At 39.8% G+C, this 19,416-nt stretch overlaps 2 protein-coding genes across 2 annotated transcripts; one reads left to right on the plus strand and one right to left on the minus strand.

The window, feature by feature from the left end:
• Positions 1–528: 528 nt before the first annotated feature.
• On the minus strand, positions 529–4,913 carry LOC140279313 (cationic amino acid transporter 2). The gene is made up of 11 exons (XM_072374431.1): positions 4,544–4,913; positions 3,750–3,905; positions 3,449–3,599; positions 3,224–3,357; positions 2,848–3,070; positions 2,496–2,632; positions 2,184–2,286; positions 1,374–1,507; positions 1,107–1,273; positions 784–892; positions 529–668 (listed from the first exon to the last, which is right to left on the minus strand). The coding sequence occupies exons 1-11, from the start codon at positions 4,911–4,913 to the stop codon at positions 529–531; spliced, it is 1,824 nt and encodes a 607-aa protein (XP_072230532.1).
• Positions 4,914–8,285: 3,372 nt separating this feature from the next.
• casr (calcium-sensing receptor) lies at positions 8,286–13,837 on the plus strand. Its single transcript, XM_072375104.1, has 6 exons — positions 8,286–8,470; positions 8,551–8,857; positions 9,115–9,954; positions 10,034–10,264; positions 12,488–12,611; positions 12,699–13,837. The coding sequence occupies exons 1-6, from the start codon at positions 8,286–8,288 to the stop codon at positions 13,835–13,837; spliced, it is 2,826 nt and encodes a 941-aa protein (XP_072231205.1).
• Positions 13,838–19,416: the final 5,579 nt, after the last annotated feature.

Consider the following 19,416-nt stretch of genomic DNA (forward strand, 5'->3'; position numbering starts at 1 on the left):
ATTGGAAAAATCATCGTAATCAAGAATAAAACATTTCATTTAACTGGCACCAGCATGACTAAAGAGAATACAGGGAAATCAAACGTTTTCGTCCAGCTGTAGTATGTTAATTACAATATAATATATTGGACAGTGAGAGGAAGCTGGAGTACCCGGAGAGAACCCACGCAAACTCCACACAGAAAGGCCCCAGCTGGGAATTGAACCTGGAACCCACTTGCTGTGAGGTGAGGGTGCTGACAACCACACCACCCGCTAATGATAAATGTTACTTGAAAATTGAGATAATCAGAATTTTACAGATTGTAAGAATCCTCCAGCACCTAATCCTGAAGCCACAATTGAGAAATTTTGAAAGCATTGTTAATCTATGAAAGAAATATGGGTCAATTCTCTACTTTAACCGATCTAGATCTAATTTTCCCTAAGACATGGAATGACACTGGGAATAAAATCAAATACATTGAATCCATGAGCACTGTTAAGACACTTATGTACACAATCTTTGATCACTTTGATGCACATAACCTATCCATTAAAATGTCCAGGTTGAAGGTTTTGCCCCATAGTGGTGGTGATGTTGTGAAAACTGACGCGGTTCTGTGAATTTGCAAGCCTTTGTTTTTGCACACTGTGCTGAATGCCGTAACAAAAGTAGATGAGTAAACCTGTGAAAAGAAAAGACAAACAAATCAGTTACACGGGAAGCTACATTATTTTATCATATGACTGACATTTATGGCTTAAAAATGGCAGTAATTTGTGTTGGTGTTCTTTTCATACCTACTGCCATCCACACTGCGTAACGGATCCAAGTGTCTGATCCAAGCTGAACCATAAGATAGACATTTACAAAGGTGCTAAAAGTAGGAAGCAGTGGTACAAAAGGAACCTGTAGACATAAAAGAGTAGATTTTCATGACAAAGCAAAGGGGAAAAAACTACATCGGGGGCAGCTATTGCTAACTTGCTAGTTAGCAAAATCTTCTACACTACTTCATTATACAATATATTATATTATAGTTATACAGCTAACACATTTATTAGCAGTTTAGCAGAGTACAGTATGCATATGCAACTTAAAAGTGGTTCTAAATGTGAATTACCATGAAAGCAGCTTTAGATGTACTCTGTGGTTGTCTCCAGATGATCAGCACAGTGAGGCCCAGCGTTAGCACGAGCACAAAGACACAAAATAAACTCCACCAGCGAAGGGCCTGCAGGGAGTCTACAGTCTGTGATATGAAGATGCTGAGGATGATAGCTATAAAGACTGGGGAGAAGCAATTGTCTAAGTTCCAATGAATCATTAACAATGAAAATCTTGTGTACAAAGGACATTATTTAGGGATAATGTTAACTCAGTCACTTACCAATAAAGACGGTCAAAACAGACACATTTTTTGATGTTTGTGTGGTGGCCTCAGAAGGAGGACATAATAATCCTCCTATTGTGAAGAGTTCTGCTTTGCTTGAATTTGAATCTTCACTGAGGTCAGCCTGGTACCTGTAAAGATGAACAACTTTAAGCAATGGGCACAACATTTAGCCATTATATTGGTGCAGCTGCAACACAGGGTTAAATATGAGGTTCAGAGGTTAATGTTTTTCTGGTATATAACCATTCTTATATCACCATTTTATTGATGTTTCTGCTTCACATTCATATGTCTGGATTATTTTGCAATACAGTTTAATGTTAAACTGAATAAAACATGCTTTCCCAATTAAAAAAAACTTCTAACAGATCCATGATGCTGGCTTATAACCCACATTTAGACAGTAGTTTTGCAAATTTCCCACCTTTTAATCATCTTCAATTTGTTCTGCAGACTTGTGTTGCTCAAGTAAATACCAAAATACAAGTTTGTTTGTTTTTAATTTACAAACTGCTTAGTAACTTCATTACGCTCACATTTATTTGGGATTGTATTCAATATCTAATAATACAGACAATCTATGCTATGAAAGTATAAATGTAACTGGAATTGTCTTAATATGATTAATTCAATAAGAGATAAAAGCCTGTGTTATCTGAGGATATTTTGAAACATACTGTATTCCCAACCTGATTATCAGCATAAAAGACAAGAGTGGTGGCAACACCCTATAGTAGACAATAAAACACGGCAGTTTAAGATTAGAGTAATAATACAACACATGCATACTTTTAAGATTCATACCTTAAAATGAGAATACATATGGCAACAAGTGTGTATGCAAAGAGGGTTCCAATTGACATCATGTCAACCAGCGCCTTCAGGTCAAACAGCAATGCCATGATAGCTGCAAAGACATCATTTACATAGACTTACACGCATTTGAGTGAATCACACTTCTCTCTGTCTGTCACTGATATCAATCGAGTTGAAATATGCTTTACGTAAGTCTACATCTATATTCATTCATTTATACACATGTGCTGCATGTTGGCAGCCTCAGGTCAGTTAATACACTAAATATTATGAGATTATGTTGCACAATGGGGCCTTTACCTGCTACTATCCCTGAAGACAATGTAGCTATGACAGGACTTTGTCTGGCACTCATTTTACTGAGTGGGCTGAAGAGAAGTCCATCCCTGGCCATGGCAAAGAGAACACGGGGCATCGGAAACATTGATCCAAGTAGGCTGTGGAAAAAAGCTCAAATAACCGATCAGAAGTCACTGAATTATTTGCTTCTATTTAAATCTGTACAAGGGATTCCCCGTGACCCTCATAACTACTGTGGAACACGCAGTGGACAATAAGATGTTCAGCAAATCAGCTTAAACTCTTAATTAAACACAGATCTGTCTTGATTTGAGGAGTCCTCGGTTTCTCAAATGAACCCTGCGTTTCATACCTTGTTGACAGTGCACAGAGGGATCCAACGGCTACTGCATACTTTGCAGGGCCCCAACCGATGTATGAGAAGGCCGCAGGCAGTGGGCTGTGGACGCTGAGCAAATAGTACGGCATCATAAGAGTCAAGGCAGCAGACACACCGAAATAAGCCAGGAAGCAGATGAGGAGGGAAGCCACTATTCCGAGTGGGATCGACTTCTGAGGGTTCTGTACCTCCTCTCCTAAAGATGAAACCATGTTGCAGGGTGGATGCTCTTACATTGTACAGTACTGTGTGTTTTCTAACAAGTCATTGCTCAAAAGATAATAGTTTTTTCTTTACAGCTCATCAAGAGGCCAGTCTCAACAGTCTTTCTGATACTCAGTTTGTTTACCTGTTGTGGCAATGCAGTCAAATCCAACAAATGCATAAAAGCAAGTAGCTGCCCCCGCTAATGTTCCCTCAAAGCCAAAAGGAAAAAATCCTCCGCTGCCGTATCTGCTGGTTTCATTCAGGAACGTATAGTTTCTAAAAAATAACAAACATATTTCCATGTGGTTATTAAGGAAGCTTTAAAAAAATACAGCAGTAGCTTGAATACAGGAGTCCATACTCCTACCCGCTGAGGAGAGCATCTTCATCGGTGTGCCAGTTGTTGAGGTCTCCCTTTATGAAGCCAGAGAGGATAACAAACAGCAACACCAGGATGTTAACGGCTGTAAAAACCTTATTTACGATAGCCGACTCTTTAACACCAAATGCAAGAATCCCTACAAAGAAATCAAACACAGGAAGTTTAAAGGTAAGCACAAAAACTCTGGCAACTCAACTGTGAAACATGTCAAAGACTTTTCACGAGTTACAGTATTACAAACCTATATTTATTTTAAAGTCATGGGGGTGTCAACTCTGAAACTTGCCTGCCAAGAGCATTATGAGACCAGCTGCAAAGAAGTCTGGGTAGGAAGCCAGTCCAGGTAAATTCATCGCAGCCTGTTTTCCCAAAGAGTTGGCAATGATGTTTCCAATAAGGTCATCAAAGGTCCCACTCCATGCTCTGGCTACACTCGATGTCCCTTAAACACAAACCAAGACACAATGCGGAAAACCTCTTAGAGGCGGGAAAAGTGGAAATTGTCACAGTTTGTTTTTCATGTCACAGTTTATGTTTAATCATCTTGTTTTCAGGTTATGTTCTAGTCATGTTTTTCCACCTAGTTTCACTCACATCACCTGCTTCACTGATCACTCCCTCCACAGTATTTAGCCTCCTGGTTTCCTTTCAGTCATCGCAGAATCCTCACTATCCCTTCATGCCTTGCCACAGAGATAAGTCTGGTTTTGCCTCATAGCCATAGTCATGTTTCTTTGTTTAGTCATTGCTCGTAGTATTTATTTCATAGTCTTGTTACCACAGTCTTACCACAGTTAATCATAGTCCTGTTTTGTTTGTCATAGTCTTTTTCCACGTTTAAGTATTTTTGAATCCGGCGCTTTTTGTTCTTGTTTTTGCTCCCTGTTTTGTGAATAAACCTTTTTTTTTAACTAAAAGAGCTGCATCTGGGTCCTACCTCTCCACCGATACCTGACAGAAATCGGCAAAAAAAATCTTGATCGGTCTCAAAATGACAAAAACTCTTCTAAGATGACATCACCCATTACATACGGTGCAAGCTTTTTATTTTAGGAGCATGTTTGTTGTACTTGTTTTTACCTATGACATAAGAGAGCAACAGGTTCCAGCCAGTGATGAAAGCCCAGATCTCCCCCACAGTCACATAGCAGTAGAGGTAGGCAGAGCCTGTTTTTGGAACACGAGCTCCAAATTCAGCGTAACACAGTCCTGCAAAGATGGAGGCCACAGCTGCTATCAAGAAGGAGATAATAATACTTGGACCTGCCACGGTCCTGGCCACCTCTCCTGAGAGCACATAAACACCGGCCCCCAGTGTGCTGCCGACCCCAAGAGCCACCAGGTCGAGGGTTGTCAGGCAGCGGCGAAAGTTGGACACTTCGCCTTCGGGCTCCAAAGGTTTCCTCCGTGACAGGCTCTGCAGGAACAGCAGCACCTTTGCACCGGACATCTGTTAATGCAGACATGTAGGGTTAAGTTTCAGTTTAATTTCAGTCAAGTGATCAATATGCAGCATGTTCACAGAATTAGTTTTTATCAAAGAAAGCAAACTGAATAGTTCCACATTTCCAAATCCAGTAAAACACAAGACTCATATAAACCTTTATGATTTTGCTGAGTGTGCTAAATAGATTCAGAGTGTTAATGGCCACGAGGCACAAAAGATTTAACAGCAAAATCAGTCAGCCACAAGCAGACACGCATACAATCTTTTTCTACACATGTAGAGACCCCTCATCCAGATTAAGGCCCCTTTACTTTCACCCTGTTTCTTACAATTGAATTCCTAACCCTGACTCTTGTCCTCACTCTAACCCTGAACCCTGAAACCAGTCCTCAGCTCTTCAAGCATGACTCCGACCGACACAGTGCTGTAGCTCTTCCATCGTAAGCTATCCCATAGTTTCTGCACAGTAAAAGGCATTCGTTCTGACAAATAAGAATATACAGGGATTATTTCTTATCATTTAATATTCATAGGCAAAGTATTAAGTATGAATCAGAGATAATCCAGGCAGTGCATGGTTATTTTACAGTTTACATGCTATATCTTGATAATAAGTCAGTCATTCTCATACGGTACAGTACTTCTATACTTCTATAGACAGTACTAACTATATTCCATCCACACCACACCATATATTCACTCATTATCTTAAGGAAACATCCTTACCTTCCCAGTTGAAAACTGCAGTGTGTGGGACTGTTTTGATCTGTCCTGGTGCACACTATGTGTGAGCATAAATCCATTCACTGTGAACTCTTCACAGCCTAACATTTTTTACACATTATGTTACATTTCAGACTTATGTGCCATTTCTGAAAAAGACAAGATCTAAATGATTTATCCCAGGACACCACTGGCAAGGCAAGCAATGACATACACTTTATAAAGTAGAAAGCAGTTTATAAACCGTTAAATCCGGCTGTTTCTGAGCTGTTTATGTTTAGCTTTTATTTTTTCTGGACTTCCTTAAACTGTTGATGCTCTCTGACAGATTCTGTGATTGCAAAAAACAGTGAATAATCTATCGATATTCTTTTAGACTGTATGACAGTCTATGTGATTCTATTATTGATATTCTGGTATTTGAATAGACAAATTAAATAGTTTAACTTAATGTGCAAAAGTGACTATTTGCCATAAATTCATTCAAACCTAATACTGACCATGATGCATCGCTCTCACTTAAATCAAGTTTATTCATCTAATTTCTTTCATCTAACTTTTATCTAATGGTTAAATCTATTTGGTCAAGTTGCTGCCATCAACTGATAATGCTAAAGATGTTAATTGTGATTGTTTAAAGACTGCTGAGATGGTTTCATGTCGGTGTTGAGAGGATTTCTGAGTGTCCTGATTAGTGAAGTCTACATTTTGAGTGAGCCAACCTTCCTTCAACTGTAAAGAAGTTGACTGGAACAATAAACTTGCTTAAACCAACTTTAGAGCTGGCTTGTTACATTAAACCTTTTAGGCTTTTCTTTGTGTCTTATGCCTTGTTGACACAGAGCTGGGTTTCCACACATGTAAGTCGCCTCGTTCGTCATGTAAGTCAACATGTTGTAAACTGAAATTCTTTTTACTGCAGACATCTGCTCAGCAACAAATTTAAGACTGGCTCACCGGAGCATAAGGAGTTAGCTCGTTGTTTGAAGAACGTAACGGTGCAATCCATTGCTTCCAGGGGTTCCTGGTATCATGCTGCAGCTCGACTTCAGTGAAAAACCTGCCTGTAAAACTGATCACTGGATGTTAAGCATGAAAATAACTGGTGTCAAAGTTAACACCACTGTTTTCCACAAATGTGGGCTCCAATTTCCCTTTTTCTAGTTTGGTTAAAATACTTACAGAAGCTTTAAAACTGCTATATTTGCTGAAAGATTTAAAGTTACTGTAACTTGAGAGTGACAAACATCCAAATACGCAGCTAGAATTACAAATTAAGGAGGGTTGTAGACAATGGTAACTTTTTAAATCTGTCTTTTCTTTTTATCTGGTTGTTTATATGTAATGCTGTGGAAATACTACAGAATTACCTTCTTAACTCTTTCTCAGCTACTTTATATTGTGATTACTTTTAGTCCCAGAGGAGTGAACTCTGAGCAGACTTCATTAGCTGAAGGAAGTGGACAATCCCCCTCTCTGTTAATGATTCATCTGCAGAGAGGGGTTCAGAAGGTAAGCAGCATCGTTCTTTGAATTCACTCAGAACCGAAGATATTTTGGAAATAGTTCTTAGAATCACTGGAAAACGTCCGACCAACTGCTTTAGGTGTGTTTTACAAACAGAAGTTCGGGCGGTAAGTTGAATTCTCCTTTTATTCCTTGCTTAATGTTCGATGAACTTATATTAATTCAGGCCACAGCTTTCTCAAAACAGCTGCTAATATTCTTGTGGCTCAAAATAAGATCGACTCCCTGAATTTTTATCAACTATTTTAGTTATTTTACTGATTTGACCTTAAATACCTGTAATTTTTGTCACTTTTTCACTTTTTAAATTTACACTTTTACACAAAGTAAGATAAGAAGAATAGTCGTGGAAAATGAAAAATGCTAATTCATTTTAATCATTTTTCTTTTGACACAACGAAGGCTCTTCTGCCTCTGTGCTGTGACCAAAAATGGCTGTTTGGCGTGGTAGTTACTTCATTATCACAGCTCTGCCCCAGCATTTTTCCAGCAGTATTAAACAGATGCAGAGGGGCTGCTATCGCTTTTCTCCATGGTGACTTCAGCTCACTGGCCACAGCATAAGACTGGGGCTCTGCAGAAAAGGAGGGTCATTAGAGTGTGACTGCAGCCTCAGCTTATGTAAATCCTGCATCTATTTCGGTTCAGAGTATTTTCAGCAGTATGCTGACCGTGTCAGTCAGGTGTGAAATGTTAAAACTTATCTTTCTTTAGAAACATTATTGAATGAGTCAGCTCATTATAGAAAAAAATCTAGACTTAAAAACTACACGGTTGAGCAGTCATTTGAGTGGAGGTACAGCCTCAGGTCACGTTGGCCTCTTCAGTCGTTGTGTCCCTTTTTATATGGGAAAGTGAGCCCAGTAAGTGTTTTATTATCAGGAATTTTAAAAGGCTTTTTTTCCAGTGCTGATTGTTTCTTGTAAAATGTGATGACAGCCCATTTGTCCACAAATACATGACGTGTTTTCCTTGCTCTTTCCAACAGTTAGACTTTCTCATCAGTGCAAACATGAATAACACAAAACAACACAACAAGCAGAGTGAAGGGAGCAGGGAATATTAAAAAGAATTTCACCCCAGGTAGACATAGGAAACGATTCTACCCGGTCAAAGAAAAGAGAGATGAGACTGCTCCTGTATTACATGATGCTGTTGGGGTCCAGTTGTGTGATTTCCACTTACGGGCCCCATCAGAGAGCACAGATGACTGGTGATATCTTACTGGGAGGTCTGTTCCCCATACACTTTGGTGTCGCATCCAAAGATCAAGACCTGGCAGCCCGGCCAGAATCCACACAGTGTGTCAGGTAAGATTCACGAAGCAAAGTCTCATTGAAAACCGAGTGCATCGAGCTCATCCTAATGCATGCCTCGTCTGCTTTTACAGGTTCAACTTCCGTGGTTTCCGTTGGCTTCAGGCTATGATTTTTGCTATTGATGAGATTAACAACAGCAGCGTGCTCTTGCCTAACATCACCTTGGGATACAGGATATTTGACACATGTAATACTGTGTCAAAAGCCTTGGAGGCTACCCTTAGTTTTGTGGCTCAAAATAAGATCGACTCCCTGAATTTAGATGAGTTTTGTAACTGCACCGATCACATCCCATCAACCATCGCAGTTGTAGGAGCTGCAGGATCTGCAGTTTCAACGGCAGTTGCAAACCTACTAGGTCTTTTTTACATTCCTCAGGTCAGTACCAGGACAGCGGCTATTTCAGCACCACATCATCATTCCACCTCATCCGAGGACTTAGAAATCCAAATAAAGGTCGCATTAATCCTTAAAACAGAACCCACAAACAATGCGGTGCTTAGAACCTTTTATTGATAGTCTAATGCCTGAATGATGTTTAATCAACAGAATAAAAATGAAACATTTATTGTGACTGAAGGTGATTAATGACGTGTGAAAACCTGACAGATTGCCTGAAATCTTTCCTGCTCCAGATCAGCTATGCCTCCTCTAGTCGCCTCTTGAGCAACAAGAATCAGTACAAGTCCTTCATGAGAACAATTCCTACAGATGAATACCAGGCTACAGCCATGGCGGACATCATCGAGTACTTTCAGTGGAACTGGGTCATTGCTGTTGCCTCAGATGATGACTACGGGCGCCCAGGAATTGAAAAGTTTGAGAAAGAGATGGAAGAGCGAGACATCTGCATTCACCTGAACGAGCTTATTTCTCAGTACTTTGAGGATCATGAAATTAAAGCTCTGGCTGACAGGATTGAGAACTCCACAGCTAAAGTCATTGTTGTGTTTGCCAGTGGCCCAGATATTGAGCCTCTAATCAAAGAGATGGTCAGCAGAAACATCACGGATCGCATCTGGCTAGCCAGTGAAGCGTGGGCCAGCTCCTCCCTTATTGCTAAACCTGAATATCTAGATGTTGTGGCAGGGACTATTGGCTTTGCTTTGAAGGCTGGACATATACCAGGCTTTAAGGGGTTCCTACAGCAAGTCCACCCGAAGAAAGACAGTCACAACGAATTTGTCCGAGAGTTTTGGGAGGAAACCTTCAACTGTTACCTGGAAGACAGCCCGAGACTCCAAGAAAGTGAGAACGGCAGCACTAGTTTCAGGCCTTTGTGCACTGGTGAAGAAGACATCACAAGTGTTGAAACCCCATACCTGGACTACACACATCTTCGTATCTCCTATAATGCTTATGTTGCAGTTTATTCTATTGCCCGGGCCCTGCAGGACATACTCACCTGCACACCTGGACATGGAGTTTTTGCCAACAATTCATGTGCCGATATCAAGAAAATGGAAGCATGGCAGGTGAAATATGTTGCAAATGATTAAAAACATATAACTGACTTATGTGTGAACCATTCCAATGTGTTGTTTTGTGTCATAGGTGCTGAAGCAGCTCAGACATTTGAAGTACACCAACAGTATGGATGAAAAGATTCACTTTGATGAAAACGCTGACCTGACAGCAAATTACACCATTATTAACTGGCACAGGTCAATGGAGCATGGCTCCGTGGTGTTTGAGGAGGTGGGATACTACAACATGCATGCCAAGAGGGGATCCAAACTGTTCATTGACAAGACAAAGATTCTTTGGAATGGATATAGTTCAGAGGTCAGTGAAACTGTTCTGGTGGATGCACACAGACATCAATTCAAGTGTGATTAACACTGTGATGTTGGTGATATATTTAAGTCCAGTAACATCTCTGTTTTAACTCTGCTGTTTGCTCCTGAAACATAAATCTGATCCAAAGCAGCATTGAGAGTTGGGCAGTATTGTGAAGTTGGGTGGTGGGTAGCTAATTTCTTTATAAATATGTCAGACTCTTCTCAAGTTGACATCAAATAGAAATAATAATACATTATTATCAGTTATACCTGTATCAATCTTGTCATATGATGTACTTTGAGTTTTCCTTTAGTGTGTTATTTAGTTCTTTACATGTAAATATTCTCCAAAATCACAAAGCCCAGAGGATAGAGCAAAAGGATTGAAAAGTTCTTTAAATGCAACCTCTACAGTCTATTTTTATCCATTACTTATGCACATCAACATTTGCATAAGAGCCTGTCCTCCATCCAAACATATCCTGTTGGTAGAATACACAGCCTCTCGTGGTCATGAGCAGAACTGCAGAGGAATTGTGGATATAGCATGAATAAAGGTGATGGTTTCAGTTGCAATCTGAAAAATATATATGATATGTTTTGGTCTGAGCCACAGTCAGTTCTAACCCTAACAAAGTAGTTTAATTTCTAACACTAACCAAGGGCAGTTATTGGCTGGACCCAACAAGGAAGTGACTAAAGTGTCTTAGTAAAGGGTTGTTAAGTTTTCAACTGAGCATAACTGTAAAGTGAAAAAGTCTTTGTCATGCAGCATAAACTCCTGAATGATTGAAAGTGCTGCACACTACAGTTCAATCTCAGTCTTAGCTCCTAATGATCATTTTCAAATTCTTAAAGGAAACACTTAAGAATGTCTGCTCTGAGTTGCGTTTGTAGAGGAGATATTTATCATGGGTCATATATACTTAAAGGTGTGGACAAATTACCCATTTGATCGTATCAACTGGATGATTTGTTGCTGTATAATGCCTGTCTAGTAGCTAGTTTAGAGCACCTGAAAACAAAAAAAGAGCTGCTGCATTCCACCACACCACATTCGATCAATCAGCCAACCACAGACAAGCATATAGGCTTTTCAGCAGGGAGACTTAAAGAGACAAAGAGTTTTAAAAAGAAAGAGAAATAACTGTCTCGCAGAAATGTACAATATAAAATTATGTAGTTTTTTAATATTACAACATGCAAATTTGTTCGAGTTAACTACTCGAAATCACAAAACTTGAAAATGATCATATTATCGGCTCTTTAAGGAGGAGATGTTGCTATTTACCACAATAACATGTTATTAAGTCTTCTTTTGTTATGTTTTCAGGTTCTAGATTCATTCTGTCTCGTTTTTTCCTGTCGCTTTAAGTTTCACGTCACCTGTTTTCGTTCCATAGCTGCACATCATCACTAATAACCTCCCCACAGTATTTAGTTTCCAGATTCACTCATAGTCATTGCAAAATCCTCACTTAACTTTTCTTGTTCATGCCACGTAGTTCTTGTCCACAGTTTCGCCAGGTTTTGCCTCATCGTTCCATAGTCTTGTCTTATTTGTTTTGTCATAGTCTGGTTTTGTCTTGTTATTTTGCCACAGTTTAGTTTATCAGCCACAACCTTTGTTGTGCTTTGTGCGTTTTGGAATAAACCTTTTGATTTTTGAGGTTCTGTATCTGGGTCCTCCCTTCTCCGCACCATCGTTTTCTGACATTTGTCTGTGATGGACTGGCCATTATACCCAGTGGCAGCTAGGATAGGCTGCATCCCTGAATATCATTAAGCAGGTATAGAAAATGGATAGAAATCTAACTCGGCACTGAAGCTCCTCCTTTTGCTGGCCGGAGGAAACAAGTTGCTTTAAACATAACAATAAAGGCTTTGAACTTTTTAAATTCCAGTTGCTTACAGCATTTGTTTAATTGAGCCGACACAGTCCAAGTTTTACTCTCTTTTGCTATGTTTTGCTCTCCTGTAACCACGGAAAAAAATACTCTGCTTTTTGGTCTGTATTGACAGGGTAGCATTCATTCAGTTCATCAGAGCTGGTATAAATATGATCAAGAGACTTGAAATAAAAAGAAAAATGGGTAATATTTGATACATTGACCATGTTAGAATTTTTTTTTAACTTAAAACTACACACTTATACATTTTGAATAGAATCACATAAATATTTTTTGCCCATCTCATGCAACATTTATATCTGCTCTATACCCTGCAGGTGCCATTCTCGAACTGCAGTGAAGACTGTGAACCCGGCACAAGGAAGGGGATCATTGACAGTATGCCCACGTGCTGCTTTGAGTGCACAGAGTGTTCAGATGGAGAGTACAGTAATCATAAAGGTATACAGATCTGTTCAGCCTCTGTGAAACCGCTTGTTAATGTCGAAGTTTTATCACAGAATACTTTATTTTTTTGCATTCACACAGATGCCAGCGTTTGCACCAAGTGTCCAAATAACTCCTGGTCGAATGGGAACCACACATCCTGTTTCCTGAAGGAAATCGAGTTTCTCTCCTGGACAGAGCCATTTGGGATAGCTTTAGCCATATGTGCCATGCTGGGTGTTGTCTTGACAGCTTTTGTGATGGGAGTCTTCGTCAGATTTCGCAACACACCAATAGTGAAGGCCACAAACCGTGAACTGTCCTACGTTCTCCTGTTCTCACTGATCTGTTGCTTCTCCAGCTCTCTCATTTTCATTGGACAGCCGCAGGACTGGACATGCCGTGTGCGTCAACCTGCCTTTGGGATTAGTTTTGTTCTCTGTATCTCCTGCATCCTTGTGAAAACTAACAGAGTGCTTTTGGTATTTGAGGCCAAGATTCCTACAAGTCTCCACCGTAAATGGTGGGGATTAAACCTGCAGTTTCTTCTGGTGTTTTTGTGTACATTTGTACAAGTCATGATATGTGTGGTTTGGCTTTATAACGCCCCTCCTTCCAGCTATATGAATCATGACATTGATGAGATCATTTTCATTACATGCAATGAGGGTTCTGTGATGGCTCTCGGGTTTCTTATTGGCTATACGTGCCTCTTGGCAGCTATATGTTTCTTTTTTGCATTCAAATCACGGAAACTTCCAGAAAATTTTACAGAGGCCAAGTTCATCACCTTTAGCATGCTAATATTCTTTATTGTGTGGATCTCTTTTATCCCTGCCTACTTTAGTACTTATGGCAAGTTTGTTTCAGCCGTGGAGGTTATTGCTATTCTGGCATCCAGCTTTGGAATGCTAGCCTGCATCTTTTTCAACAAGCTCTACATCATTCTCTTTAAGCCCTCCAGGAACACCATTGAGGAAGTCCGCTGCAGTACTGCAGCCCACGCTTTCAAAGTGGCAGCTAAAGCTACACTAAAACACAACACAGCTTCGAGGAAAAAGTCCAGCAGCAGCATTGGCGGGTCTTCTGCCTCAACTCCATCCTCATCTATCAGCCTTAAAACGAATGGCAATGACTGTGACCCGACTTCAGGAAGGCATAGGCCAAGGGTGAGCTTTGGTAGTGGAACGGTTACTCTCTCATTGAGCTTTGAGGAGTCCAGGAGGAGTTCTCTAATGTAATAGAGAACTTATGGGGGTGTTAAACTTCAGCTTCAGTGACTCCTAATGAATTGATTTATTATTATATTATTGGCAAGACTGACAGTGTGTGATAGCAAGAGATGGAGAGATGAGTTGACTCTGCTTTCTGAGGAAACTCAGACCTCTTATTGCATCTCAATAGGTACACAGCAAAGAGCGACATCAGCTGTGCTGTGGTCGGTTAGGGGAACGGCATCAGTAACAGTGATGTCAGCAGGATCTCAAGACCAATTCACAAGGCCCAAAAAAATCATTGGTCAGAAATCAGGAGAAGTTTAAGGCTGCAAACGTGATCTCTGTGATGGACGATTCATGCTACCCTCTCAATGTCACATGATGACAATTTATTTCCAAGTAGATCATTTCATCCTTGTTTTTTTTTTCATATGTTGGCAAAAAGAAAACATAGTTATAGCAGAAAAACTCCTACTAAAAGTTCTACTAATGTACTGCACCTGAATTCTGTGACTTTTATTATTTCCACCATAAGTCTACAAATTATGTTTAGATATTTTATACAATAAAAAACATCACACCAGATCTTTATGTTTGTTATAATTTCTTTGATAGCAACTCATTTTAGTAATTGCAACAAACACCTGGCATTCAGTATGTGAGGCACTTTTGAATTAAGACATCGTACAATAAGAATAAGAGCAAACTCTATCTGGCCCATCTTCCATTTCTACAGCTGAAGCTAATATTCACTTTGGATGTTTTCTGTTTGGAAACCTGTTTGGAGGTCTCATTGCTACACGATGTTCTATGTAAAAACTGTGGAGGTTAAAAAGCATTAGTGTTAGCAGATTATCAGATTTTAGAAACATCCATCACAGCTCTGGTAAAAAAAAAAAACAGAATACTTTTGCAAACAATTGAACACACTGATGAAGGTCTACGAGCCATTTTAGTGTTTATCTTTCAGAGAATATTCTCTGGCTGGAGCTTGCTTATCACAAGCCTCTGCCAACTGCAAACAGTGAAGGCCAGCCTCACACATTAATGTCATTCTTGCATTCTCCACTACACAGTCATGTCTTTCCAGTATGTTGGGGGGTATAGAGAGGAAGGAGGAGCAGCTATCTGATTGTAAACTGTGAAGCAGCAACTCCAGCCTGGAGTGGCTGCAGCTCAGATGGTACAGCGAGCTGTACACTTAGCACCAAGCTACTCCGTGTAGTTTACAAGCATAGGGAATGAGTTTGTGAATGGGTGAAGAAATGCTGTCTAGAGTTTGAAAGACACTAGCACAGACCACTTAGAAGATTCTTTGACTTTTAATCAATAGTCAGTTTGAATATATGGGGAAAAGCCATTTTAGTAGTGCACTCTGCTCACATCTCTGAAGCAGGATATACCCGATTATATTCATATATTAATTAGCACTGCTGTTGCATTTCTACACTTCTATAAACACATTGATACCCACCTGAAATCAGCAAAGCTCAAAGACACCAGCAGGCATACGTAAGTGGTTGTATGTTTTAGGGCTGCCTGCAACCTCGAGATTTGTAAGGATGAATGATCCACAGTTCCTTATCTGACCATCTGACCGACAGCTTCAGGAAATTGTACTTTATTGCAGCAAAGGTTCAACAAGTTATTGATTTGAGTTTCCAAAGGTGTGTCTATGTTTGAGACTCAAGAAGATCAGAAGACATTTAATGACCACATTAATGCAGAAAGACAAGTTCTAAATAGTTTTACATACTGTGGGAACATGAAAAACAAGACTTGGATATCTATTTTAAACAGATACTCCATCCTCCGGGAGTATGGCGTGCCAGACCCCTTGATAGGGGCTGTTCGGTCTCGGTATGACCGGTGTCAGAGTTTGGTCCGCATTGCCGGCAGTAAGTCGGAGGGTTGGACTCCATCAGGGCTGCCCTTTGTCACCAATTTTGTTCATAATTTTTATGGACAGAATATCTAGGCCCAGCCAGGGCATTAAGGGGGTCCGATTTGGCGATCTGAGAATCGGGTCTCTGCTCTTTGCCGATGATGTGGTTCTGTTTGCGTCGTTGGGCTGTGACCTTCAGCTCTCACTGGAGCGGTTCGCAGCCCAGTGTGAAGCAGCTGGAATGAGAATCAGCACCTCCAAATCCGAGACCATGGTCCTCAGCCGGAAAAGGGAAGGTGGAATGCTCTCTCCGGGTCGGGAATGAGATCCTTCCCCAAGTGGAGGAGTTCAAGTATCTTGTTCACGAGTGAGGGACGAATGGAGCGGGAGATTGACGGGCGGATCGGTGCAGCGTCTGCAGTGATGCAGGTTCTGCACCGACCTGTCGTTGTGAAGAAGGAGCTGAGCCAAAAGGCGAAGCTCTCAATTTACTGGTCAATCTACGTTCCCATCCTCACCTATGGTCACGAGTTGTGGGTAGTGACCGAAAGAACAAGATTGCGAATACAAGCGGCCGAAATGGGCTTCCTCCGTAGGGTGTCTGGGCTCTTCCTTAGAGATAGGGTGAGAAGCTCAGTCATCCGGGAGGGGCACTTATCTATTCGGTTCCTTATCGATTGGATGGTGTTGCTACAGGTATGCGGGAGCCTGCCTCACTCTTGCAGTCCTCCTCAAGTAAATGTTAATATCAGATGGAAATTATTCATACAGTATGTCGTTAACATTGTTACAATCAACAGGACCTGGAAGTTTTATGTTACATGGTTTTGAGTGCAGGAAAGAGTGACTATTCTTATTGTCCATTCCTCCCAGTGGCTAAAATGAGCTCTTTCAGATTATCATTGGGACTCACCCCATGGGATTAAATAGCAGCTGTTTCACTATGGCCACAGATAGGATTCTTACTAGATACTGGACCAATGCGATAGATTTGTGTTTATTAATAGTTTTAAAGCAGAACAATGGGCACATTAGAATATTACTTAATGTTCAACTTCTCAAAGGTTAATTTGAATATGTGTTTCTATGTGAATGTTACTGCTGACATTGGTAAACCACAAGTTTGAGGTCTTACATAGAGAATCCTTCTGTTACATTTCATTCAGTCCAGGGGAGATGGGTTGCCTTTATTCACTGAACTTGAGAAGCGCGGCCATCTTTCTGTTAATTTCTCTGAATAGGAGTGAATTTTTATTCTGCACATACGTTTTCTTGAGTTTGTTTTCAGTTTGTTTTATTGGACTAACATTTGTTCTGCCATTCAAACCACATTCCTGATGTCTCAGTTGATTCAGAGTAAAATTAATTTTTTTCCTCTTTGGAAATGCTCAAATTGACTGCTATATTACAGTAATTTATCAAATGAATGTTCCATGTGGTGTATTCAGCACTATCCCACCTGCAGGTGGCACTGAAAACACAACTTCAGAGAGTTTGCTTTCACTGCCAGGGTGTTGTATGAAATTCTTTTTTCCCTTCATTGCATCATTTCCACGCTCCCATTAAGTTGGAGCTGAATTATGCTGCAGCTCTACAAAACCCTCCACAAGCCCGGAGACATGATGGACTAAAGCACTAGAAGTCAGGACAAGAATAAGCTCTTATTTCTCACACACAATGAAACGTATTTTTTCATTTTCATTTCTTTTTTTTTCCCAACTGGAGCAAAGAAAAAGCGGGATTTAACATTAGGTCACGCTGGCCTCTTTAATCGTTGGATATCTATTTTAGACTTAGCAATGTCATTTGGTAATCCATCCAAAAAAATATTTCTCTAGAAAAGTCTGTATGCAATATCCACGAATGGAAGAGATGGTCTTTAGTATCAGCTATACTGAGTAAGCAGACAGGACCTTTCCTTCTAATAGTCACTCAGAATATGTATTGTTAGGCAAATAAATCTAATGCATCTGTATGATATGAAAACAAAAGATAGAGAATTAAGTTATATTAAGTAAAGTAAAGTAAATGAAGCCGTCAGCAGCTCAAGGATCAGGTTAAAGAGGCATTTAAGAGGTTCAGGACCTCCAAAATCACTCAACATGAGAGCAATATACTCATATATACAGAGCCATGGCTGACATGAAGCAGCCCGAGGAGCAGCTGGACAACCACCTCCTCAAGATGAAACAATCTTTACCCTCAGAGGCTCAAATAAGGCCCAGCAGTGAAATCAGCACGTTGTCCATGTCTGATCTCCTGTTAGAGATGAAAAAAAGAAAAAAGAAAGATCAGGAAGGACTGCATGCTGGGAACATCTGGCACAACTCGCATCCTTGTTAGGAGGAAGGCTCTGACAAAGTCCAGCAATTACTGCAGCTAAAGCACACTTACAAAAGGGAATCTGATACATTTGATCCATTCGGGTAATAATAGTGAAGGCTAGATATACTGAAAATAATGTGTTGGGGTGGATTCTGTGCATCTGAATGTTATTCAGCTGTTTCTCAGTGACAGTTCAATTTGGGCAGCCACTTTTATACAGTACAGACACATTTATGTACATACAAACATTTCTTTGAATGAAACTAATTGACATAATGTGGATAGTAAACATGATTATTCTAAATATTGTCATTAAATTAGTTACCTTGTCAAGGATTACTTGATTACATTCTGAATTAATCTATAAAACATGTAAAAAATCTACATGAAAAATGTTTTGGGATGATAATTTGGTGTATAAATAAATAAATGCTGAATATGGTCTGTAACATGTCAAAAAGAAGTTTCCCCTCTCAGACTCCCAGTTTTGTTGCCGGTGTTTCAACTAATAATTGCTTGTAGCTTTTGATGAACATTAGCAACAAAAGCAAAGAAACATATCCCAGAATGCCATATATTGCAGAAGACAGTACTAAAGTCTGTGCTTATAAAGACTAATGTTTACTGTAGTTTTCTTTCATTCTTTTGAGGAGGCCCCTGTACATTCTGACAATGCAGAATGCATTTCATTAGCATTTCTTATTAAAAACTAAATTCGTTAAAAACTCCATATTTAAAGTTGCTTTATTATCTTTCGAAAGTATTCAGGTTTCTTAACTTTTTTCATGAGCCAATTACGTTGCTAATTATAAGAATTTGTTGTCATGTTTTAGTCTGATTCAATTCCTCAATAATTACATGTGGACTTAGTCCACTGTAAACATATACTGCAAATTTAATGTAATTAATAAAAATGTAGCCAACTGTGACGGCTTTTACTCTCAAAACCATGGACCAGAAGTAGATACGGAAACCCCCCTGAAACCATAGTAACCAAATGTATTTAAACTGTTTCCTGTCTGTAAATGGTGCCTTCACAATAAAAGTAATGCCATGTGCGTTTCAAAGTGTTCGTTGTAAAACTGAAGCATATGAAATGATCGTGTATCGTTTTTTATTAACATATTTTAACAAATAGTGTGAGACTTTATTAGGTGGTAAAGTAACACTTCGTAGCTATCGGTCTAAATTTTCTTCAGCAGTACAAATGGCAAACATTTTTTCAGTCTAGGTTTATGACCTCATATCTCTAAACATGGAACTTGCTGTTTTTTTTTTTTTTATTTCATTCTTGCTCTTTAAAAACAACCAAAACATCCGTGGACGCTGCGAAAATACTCCCAGCGGAAGTTTGTGGATTTCTCTGACTTCACACATTGTTGTTTGTTGTCGA

The sequence above is a fragment of the Leuresthes tenuis genome, unplaced genomic scaffold, assembly GCF_036924035.1.
Source record: "Leuresthes tenuis unplaced genomic scaffold, fLeuTen1.0.hap1 SCAF_21, whole genome shotgun sequence".
NCBI lineage: Eukaryota > Metazoa > Chordata > Actinopteri > Atheriniformes > Atherinopsidae > Leuresthes > Leuresthes tenuis.

Excerpts from the sequence above, each read along its gene's own strand:
- LOC140279313 (XM_072374431.1), bottom strand. The coding sequence starts at position 4,913 with ATGTCCGGTGCAAAGGTGCTGCTGTTCCTGCAGAGCCTGTCACGGAGG. Across the intron at positions 3,071-3,223 it reads TGACTGCATTGCCACAACAG|GAGAGGAGGTACAGAACCCT; the intron begins GTAAACAAACTG and ends TTTCATCTTTAG. Across the intron at positions 1,508-2,183 it reads ATATGTATTCTCATTTTAAG|GTACCAGGCTGACCTCAGTG; the intron begins GTATGAATCTTA and ends TCATCTTTACAG.
- casr (XM_072375104.1), top strand. The coding sequence starts at position 8,286 with ATGAGACTGCTCCTGTATTACATGATGCTGTTGGGGTCCAGTTGTGTG. Across the intron at positions 9,955-10,033 it reads AGAAAATGGAAGCATGGCAG|GTGCTGAAGCAGCTCAGACA; the intron begins GTGAAATATGTT and ends TTTGTGTCATAG. Across the intron at positions 10,265-12,487 it reads GGAATGGATATAGTTCAGAG|GTGCCATTCTCGAACTGCAG; the intron begins GTCAGTGAAACT and ends TATACCCTGCAG.